The 8377-nt window shown below is 61.7% G+C and overlaps 3 protein-coding genes across 3 annotated transcripts, besides 3 other annotated features; all 3 read right to left on the bottom strand.

Moving 5' to 3' along the window:
* Nucleotides 1-129: 129 nt before the first annotated feature.
* Nucleotides 130-1233, bottom strand: Tco025E_08228 (uncharacterized protein; the record flags this gene model as incomplete). Its single annotated transcript, XM_029375083.1, has 1 exon — nt 130-1233. The coding sequence occupies one exon, from the start codon at nt 1231-1233 to the stop codon at nt 130-132; it is 1104 nt and encodes a 367-aa protein (XP_029224802.1).
* A 26-nt stretch (nt 1234-1259) lies between these two features.
* Nucleotides 1260-1284: a microsatellite.
* Nucleotides 1285-1600: 316 nt separating this feature from the next.
* Nucleotides 1601-1640: a microsatellite.
* Nucleotides 1641-1965: 325 nt separating this feature from the next.
* Nucleotides 1966-6159, bottom strand: Tco025E_08227 (putative Unc104-like kinesin; the record flags this gene model as incomplete). Its single annotated transcript, XM_029375082.1, has 1 exon — nt 1966-6159. The coding sequence occupies one exon, from the start codon at nt 6157-6159 to the stop codon at nt 1966-1968; it is 4194 nt and encodes a 1397-aa protein (XP_029224801.1).
* A 44-nt stretch (nt 6160-6203) lies between these two features.
* Nucleotides 6204-6238: a microsatellite.
* A 389-nt stretch (nt 6239-6627) lies between these two features.
* On the bottom strand, nt 6628-8145 carry Tco025E_08226 (uncharacterized protein; the record flags this gene model as incomplete). The annotated part of the gene is made up of 1 exon (XM_029375081.1): nt 6628-8145. The coding sequence occupies one exon, from the start codon at nt 8143-8145 to the stop codon at nt 6628-6630; it is 1518 nt and encodes a 505-aa protein (XP_029224800.1).
* Between the last annotated feature and the right edge of the window lie 232 nt (nt 8146-8377).

Raw genomic sequence — 8377 nt, 5'->3', positions numbered from 1 at the left:
ACGCCCGGGAAGAGGGAAAAAAATAAAATAAAATAAAAGGGGCTGCCGCCCTTCAATTATACAAATGACGATAGTGGCACACAAGTGGGGAGCGGGTGGAGACAACTATACGGCCCCTGCCACCAACGATCAAAATGCGTCTCCCCCGCGTTGTTTGAGCAGCAAAGGCACCTCAGGGGTTTGCAATCCGGCTCGTTTGCAGTGCGAACTTAAGCTGCGCCAGGAGCCAATGACAGCGCTCCTGGGGCGCCACGGGGAGCCAATGCTTGGGGGGTGCTCCGTCACCGGTGGTGTGCGAAGCGAGCAACGCGTTTGATGCCTGCGGGCCGCGGGGCTCGTCGGTGCGGCATCAAGCAAAGATGTCACTTCACTCGCGTGCATCGGCAACCGATCACATGATGTCTGCGGCGGCGGTGAGGTTAAGAAGCCAACGCGTCGGTTGCCGAGGAAGCCACCGAGGGTTCCGCGCTGCCCCGTTTCCTGGCGTTGCACCTCCTCCCCCACACGCACCTGCGCGTGTGCCAGTGGACTCGCCTCAGAGTGCAGCTCGGAGGCGCCGATGTCCGCGGCTGCCGAAGACGGGGCAACGAGGATGTACAGGGGTGACGGAGCGGCGCCGAGGCTGCCCGGCGACTCATTCACGACACGCTGAGCCCCCTCCGCCGCTGCCCCGGCAGGGATAACCGGATGACGTCGGTGCGACTCGCCCAAACCCCCACCGCACGAGCCCGCGGGTGGCGAGACAAGCACCCGCCTCTCTTCGTGTGCGAGTAATTTGGGCCGGGCACCTTCAACCTCGTGGAGGGCGTCTGCATCATGCCGCTCTGTCCGTTGCGTGCAAACAGAAGGCGGGCGTGTCGACGAGGTGAGAGGCACCGCCGGCGCAACATTTAAGGCGGGATCGTCCTCCGTGTTGTTGCCATCGCCGCAGGCCTCGCCAGCGCAGTCCGAAGGAGGAGCCGTCATCGCCAGCACCGGCCCCGACGAACTCTGCGGCCGCTGCTCAGGGCTCCGACCCAGCCGCTGCCAAGGGAAAAGGGCTGCCTTGCGATCCGCGCCCCGCCGGCCATCCTTGCCACGACGCCAGCGAGGGCCCAGCGTGTCGCCAGCAGGTCTGATAAACGGCGGCTCCTCGTGGAACTCACTAGAAGTTGCTTCGCCGCCGCCGCTTACACGCAGTGAGTTTGACCCCGCAGAGGAGCGGGCGCGGGCCCCCTGCGTGTGGTGCTTCATCGCATCCGCCACGGGACGCACACGCAGTGTGTGTGTGTGTGTGTGTGTGTGCGAGTGGAGGAGGGGAGAACTCAACAGCTCGTCTACCTACAGGACACGCCAAGAGAAGCAACGGCAACTAAGGGGGGAAGAAGAAGAAGGGAGGAAAGCGAACAGTGGGAGGAACAGAGGGCCGCAGGCGGTGGCGGGAGGAGGCGTGGGCGCCGGTGGTGCGCCAGCCGCAGCAGCGGCCTTGTCTCCCTCTCTCTTGCCGGCTCCTTCGTGGAGCCAAACGACGCCGCACGACGTTGGCCAAAGACACACAAGTCAACTCTAACGGAGAGAGTGAAGGAGGGGGCAGGTGAAGAAGCGGCAGGCAAAGAAGCATAAAAAAAAAAAGACAAAAAAATGAAAAACGAAAACCAAAATGATACGGTACTCACAAGGGCCGGCCGTCCTATTCGCCTCGCTGGGCCTACCGCTTCGCGTCCCCCGCGGCAGCTGCCGCGCAGGAGGAGACGGCAGGTAAAAAAGGGAAAGAAATAATCCTTCGAGCGTCGCAGTCCAGGCAGGTGTGGAAAACCTGTCTCGCGTTCTCGCCGGAGGGGCAGCAAGGCCCGGAGCAAAAACGATAAAAACAATAAAACAAATAAAAAATATATATACCGGCAGGGGCCCAAGCGGGGAGAAGTACAGTGCAGAGCATATATTTATCCCCCTCGGCTGGCCCCGCAACCTCTATTCGCAACGACTCTAAACTAGCTGGGGGTTGCCGCAGCAACGGCACACCACAGCGTCACGCGTGTTCTGCCACGAGCACCGCTCGCACTCCACCTTTTCGTCCGTCTTGAGTACGTTGTACTTCCGAATCCAGACCTCTAGCTGCGACTGGAGGAACTTATTCGCGCCGAGGAGGTCGTCGGCCAGCTGCGCTGCGCTGTCCTTGCCGCTCAGCCGATGCGCATGTTCGCGCAGCAGGAGCCTCTCACGGTCGCCCAGCAGCTTCTGCAGGTCAGCGTAGTTGCGGCGTTGCCGCTGAAGCTCGCGCTCGTAGTGCTGAATACGTCGCTTCACCTCCTCGTTCTTTTCAAGCTGTGCTCGCAGGTCGCTCTCCTGGTCCAACAGCGTCCGCTCGCCGTCTACCGCGGTGCAGACCGCCTCATCAAGGCGGCGTGCGAGGTCGGCGGCCCGCTGCTGTACACGTTGCTCTTGGATCCGCTGCAGGTTGCGCTCCCGCTCCTCAGTATCCTGCAGAAGCTGGCAAGCCGCCTCCCCCAACGGCGCCTCCCCCGGCACGTCCATGTACTCATCCTCCTCTAGTGATAGAAGATACATGCGCATCCGCTCCTCCTCGGCAGCGACACGGTTTTGCCATCGCTCCTCATCCGCATGAAGCTGTTTAATGTAACGGCGCATTTGAGCCCCCAACTCACGAAGTTCGGCTTCCTTTAGCTTCAGCAAATTCTGGGCGTCTGCCTGACTGCCTTCGCCTGCGACGCCGTGCTGGATCAGCTCGCCCTGCAACAACTCATGCATTTTATCAATGTACTCGCCCTCGGTCCTCTCCCAGGTATTAATGTCATTAGCTTCTCCTGCCGCCTGCCGCTCCTTCAGCAGGTGCTGCGTGCGCTTTACGTGGCCCTCGAGGACCGACTCTCGCCTGCGCAGCTGCTGGCGAGCCGCCGCGAGTTCCGCCTCGATCCGGCGGTGCTCCGCCGTTTGTTCGCGGCCCGCCGCCTCCAGCTCACGCAGGTACGCCTTTCCCTGCTCCTCCTTCCAGTAGAAGTCCTCCTCCCGCTGCTGCTGCAGCTGCTTAAAGGAAAGGATGCGCTGCGTCAGGCGTCGTTGCTCCGCGGTAAGCGCTTCCTCACGCCGCTGCAACTCCGCACGGGAAACCGCCTCGTGTGCCTCGATGCCCCCCGCCGGAGCCAACGCCTCAGGCTGCGCCGTGCCCAGGCGTGACGCACGCGCGGCACCCTCAAGGAGCCTCAGAAGCTCGTACTCACCAGTGCGCGAGGATTCGAGCATCGCACGGGACCGTTGCTGCATGGCAAAAAAGAACTCCTGTACCCAACTGGACCAAGTCGCGTGTTGACGGAGATGTTTCTGCCGCAAGAGTTCTACGCTTCGCTCGTATCGGGACACCCTCAATTCATTCCCTTCGAGGTGCATCTGTCGCTGGATAAGGCCCAGTTCGCCGTCCTCGTGCCTCTTCAGCGCGGCCCGCGCGTGCCCCTCTGCGTAGTCCACGCCCCACAGCTCACGGCGCCGCAGTGCCTCCTCGCCCAGTCGCAGGCATGCCGCGAGGTTTTCTGCGTCGCCGTCAACCATGGCAAGGCGGGTCTTCAGCTCGGCCTCAAGCATTGTCGCCGCCTCACTCCTCGCCTCGGCATCTAAAGCAACACCCGCCATGGCAGATTCGCTTGCGTGCGGGCCCAACGCCGTGGCCTCTTTTGCCCATTGCGGCTGTCGCCGGCGGAGCCCCCCCTCCCGTGCGTCCAGGGCCTCCTTTTTTAGTCGCAGCGCCGCCTCCCGCTCAGCAAGAGTCTTTTCTAGCTGTGCGCGGCGCCGACTCGCGCCTTCAGTCTTGGCGTTGCCCTTGTCACTCGCTTCAACTTCTTCTTCCACCACAGGCAGCTTCTTTACACCCAAATCGACAGAACCCTGGCCGAGTTGCGGTTCAGACTGCACGCGTGGGGAGGAGTGCCGGTCACAAAACGCGGGCTTCTCCACCTTCTTGACTTGCTCAGCAAGCGCTTCTTCTCGGCGCGAAATGTGCGTCTCCCGCTCGGCAGCACGTGCCTCCGACTCCTGCTGCATCTCCTGTAGCTCCACTTCTTGCCGTTGTATGGCCAGCTCCTTCTCGTAAAGGGCACTCATCTCCTCACACTGCTTCTTGGCGTCCGTGCCGTGCAGCTGCAGCTGCACCTCCGCCTTCCGCAGTTTTTCACGCAGTTTGAGCTCGCGTGCTTGCGCCTCATCCTGCGAGGCCTCTCTGCGACGCGTCAGGTCGCTTTCCTTGACTGCAATCTTTGCCTGGAGCCGCTCTATCAGAACTTTGGCCTCCAACAGCCTCCTGCTTAACTCCCTCTCGCGGCAGGCCGTTTCCTCCCGCAGCCCCTTCTCACGCTGGGCGGCGAGACGCTCCTTCCGCTTCAACCCCTTCTTCAAGGACTCCACGGTCTCAACGAGCTCGTCCACGCGCCTGCTCAAGATGCCGCCAAGCTGCTGCATGCGCTCCTCCGCCGCCTGCTGCTTCTGAAGCATGTTCTTGGTCTGGCATTTGAATTGTCTCTCCATCGCCTCGCGCTGGCTCTGAATTTCGCGCTGGTGCCCTTCTGCCAGCTCCTCGGCCCTGCGGTGCGCATGGCGCAGCTGCCGCTCCTTCTCCTGTTGCTTCACCTTGGCACGCTCCACCTCAGCGGCCAACTCCTGGAGCCTGCTGTCGTACCGCCCCCGCTCCTCCTCCATCTTGCGGAAGTACGTCGCCAGTTCCTCTTCCTTCTTTGCGAAAAGGGCCATGCGGCGTCGCGACAACCCCTGCTCCTGCCGCAGTCGCTTGTTGGCCCTCTCCAGCTGCTGCACAAGGTCCTGGTACTGTCTACTCCCCTGCTGAGTCTCAGAAAGCTGGCAACGCAACCGCAACAGCTCCTCGTTCGCTTTGCGCAGTTCGATGGCGGATGGGTCCTCCTCGACGTGAGGCCTGTTCACGACGTGGCGTGCCCTGGCGCCATATTGCAGCGTCTGCACCGTCTCCGAGCGGTGGGCCTTGGCGGGCGCTACGGTGCATATCATTGTCGTCTTGCTGTTGCCGCCAAACGCGTCCTTGAGTATCTTCGTCAGCGTGCTCTCGCGGTACGGGGGCTTGATGTTGCGCCTCCCGGGGTCGGAGAGAGACTCAATCACCAGGCCGAGGGTGAACAGAGAGAGATTGATGTCCACGCCTTCCCTGAATTGTTGCCCGGAGACACCGGACTCGCCGACGCGCTCGCTTCCGGCCAAGTCAACGAGGCGGATGACCAGGCTTTTACTCAGCGCACTCGCCACCTCGCCGTCAGGGTCGGTGAAGGATAAAATCTCCGTCAGCTCCACAACAAAGATGGCGTGGCTGCGGTTGCTGCGCTCATTCATGGAAGTGGAAGCCGTCCTCCTGCAGCTGTTCCCAAGTGCTAGGGCCTGTAAAATATCCAGCGTGTTTTTCACCTGCACACGGCGCGCGCCAGCGAGGGAGAAGTATGTTTCGTTTCCAACGGCGTCGTCACGGAGGGTGACGGGAGTGTTGCGGTTCAAGAGATCGCTGATCTTCTCGCAATACACCTCCACAAAGGAGACGTGCACCTCCCAGCTGATGGTCTCTCCGGTAGCGGAGGTGAATGAGCGGCTTTGAATCTCTTGAAACATGTCCCGGCAGAGGCGCGGAATGATGCCCTCCTCACTGCTATTGAGCACGTCCTCGCCGTCTTGCGTCACGGCTGCGCCGCCCTCGCCCATCATGGTGTACGTCTTCCCGCTCCCTGTCTGGCCGTACGCCACCAAGGTGCTGTTAAAGCCGTCAAGCGCGTGCCTGAGCAGCGGTCGCCCAACCCGCTCGTACAAGGCGGACTGCGTCACCGGCGTGGAGCCGTCTAGTGCCTTCCCCACGCAAGACCAGACAGGCATGTCGACGGAAAACATCCGCTGGCCCTCCATCCTGTCCTTGACGACGACGATTCCGCGGGACGGATCCATCGTGACCACCAGCTCCTGCGCGGACTCACTGGGGGACGGCGGCCGCACACGCACCACCACGTGGACGGCCTCACCGCCGCCACGGGGCGTTGCCCGGCCGGTGGCAGACCCCGAGCTCAGAGGCCGCCCCCCGCGCGGCCTCGAGGGCGGACGCGGGGGAGGCGCGGGCGTGTCAGACTCGCGGTGCCTGGCGCTCAGCATGTACCGCTGCATCGACATTGCGCTTAGACCTGTGTGCGTGCAACTGCTTTCCTCTCGCCGGGGCTGCTGCTGCCGCCGCCGCTGCTGCGCTCGCTGCGCGGGGAAGGGGCGGTTCAGTCTCAAACCGAGGCAGGCGTCTCTCCCCCCTCTTGGGCCTCGACCTGAAGAACAGCAAAAAGGAGAAACGCCCGGCGAGATGAGTTTCCCGCGTGCTGGATAAATGACGGATTTGGGAGAAAACGAAAAGAACGGGAGCAAACAGCGGAGCTGGGGCACGCGTTAGATGCACCGGAGGGATGCAGGGGAGGGGAAGGAAAGCAGAACAAAACAAAAGGCAATGGGGATACACGACGGTGACAGAGATAAGAGAGAAAAAGGCAACGCGGGGCATTTGGCTGTCTCCCTGCACCACCAGCAACAAGATGGGGACGTATGTGTTTCGGTGAGGTCAACAGCTGAACTGTCAACGTCGAGCGACGATATTTATTACGGGGGGCCAATAGGCCGCCGCATAAAAATGCGGTACAACCGCGTGCTTGCGATGCTCGCCACAAGCAGAGGGTGAAACAGCGCCACTACCATCACTACAACAGTGACTCCCGCCAAAAACGGCTTTTTTAGCCTCGGCACCTGTCTCAAGTCGAGTCCCAGGTATTCATCGTAAAACTCATACGCCCCGCAGCGCAACTGCAGCGTGTAAAGTGCCAAACCCACCAAAACCATGTAGAACACGTGCACCCAGTCCGTGTAGGGATATGTCATCATAACATGGAACGCCGTTTGACGATCTGAGTAGTCAAAGTCGCTAAGCATAGCCCGCACCTGCCGCCGTTGCACGGCGTCGAGGCCCAAGGTCCGATATAGCAGTTGCTTGTCTTGACCCCCGGCAAGCTGCGTCTTTATGGTTGAGGAAACGCTTTGGCGCATGTAATCTTTGAGAGTGTCATGCTCCACGCTCGGCTCCAGCGCCCTCCCCTCGCGGCCGCGCAGCTTTCCCACCTCCGTGGTGGGAGGAAAGGCGTACCCCTGAAACCGCATCACACCCAGTCGCTGCATCAAAACTACTGGGTCGTAGGCTCTGGGCCCACTGCTAAGCTCCACCTTGAGCTTGTTGCTGGAGCGAAGGTAATCTATGGGCTGCTCCTCGAGTCCGCGTTGCACCTCCGCCTGGTTGTACGAACGCCCTGTCGCCTCACCTCCATTCGGGCTGCTGCCACCGCCACCGCCGCCACTCTCACCTACAGTACTATTGCTAGCTTCACTCGAGCCGTACTTGGAGCGAAATTCCTCTAAAAGTTGTTGATACTGTGGGGCTCCTTGATAATACTCAAGCCGACGAAGATCCAGTTCCATCTGCTGCAGAAGTGGCCGCTCTGGCGGCGCGGCATCGCCCATGCCCGCGTCGCCCTTCTCCCCCTTCGCAAAGGCCCGTCCAGGCCCCTCCTCATCGCCAAATGTATCTTTAACTTCGAAAATAGAGTCTCTCTGGCCCGTCCGAAGAAAATTCGCCTCCGGTGCGCCTCTCGCCGTCCTTGGCTCCGGCGACGCGTCCTTGATGACTCGGAGTCGTCGTGTGGGGCGCTCAGGCTCGTCCGGCAAAAGGTGGTGCCCTGCGTAGACGCTTGTCGAGGCCAAACCGGCGGCCTGCTCGTCAATGTAATGCGGTACACGGGCCGGGCGACTGGGCAGCTCCGGGGCGAAGGACTGTCCTGGACTCAGCCGCGGGGCTCCGCCCTTCTCCGCGGCACTGCCGTCGTCCGGTGGCCACTGCTTTCGGCGAAGAAACTGCAGCGACGCGTCATCTGCGTCGCGATCCTCCGGCGGCACGTAAAACGCAGGACGAGGCGGCGGCGGGGTTACCTCCACTGCGCTACGTACGCCTCTCTCGCCGCCGCCGCCGCCGCCGCCGCCGCCGGCTGAGGCATGCCACCGTGAGGCAAAACACGCCCCGACGCTGGCCACTTTTGTGGCTACCATCGCGGCGGGGCACAGCCCTCGGCGCATTCCCCCTCCTCTCTCCCCCCTGTTTCTCTGCGTACGTGGGAAACGAAAAGAAGGGAAAAAGCAAAGAGGGAAAGCGAGAGGCTGACAAGAAAAGCAAGGCGAAGAGACAAGGTGAGGGCGGCGCACAGCCGCATCCGTCACGGCGACACACGCCACACTCCACACGAGCACGGGGCGGGAGGAGAACAGTAGTGGAAGGGCAATTTATTTTAGCTTTTTCGTGTGTTTCTTC

This window comes from Trypanosoma conorhini, assembly GCF_003719485.1.
Source record: "Trypanosoma conorhini strain 025E chromosome Unknown Tco_14.4_contig_00728, whole genome shotgun sequence".
In the NCBI taxonomy this organism is placed as follows: domain Eukaryota; phylum Euglenozoa; class Kinetoplastea; order Trypanosomatida; family Trypanosomatidae; genus Trypanosoma; species Trypanosoma conorhini.
Note: the sequence above shows the minus strand (reverse complement) of the source record. Positions and strands in the feature narration are given on the sequence as shown.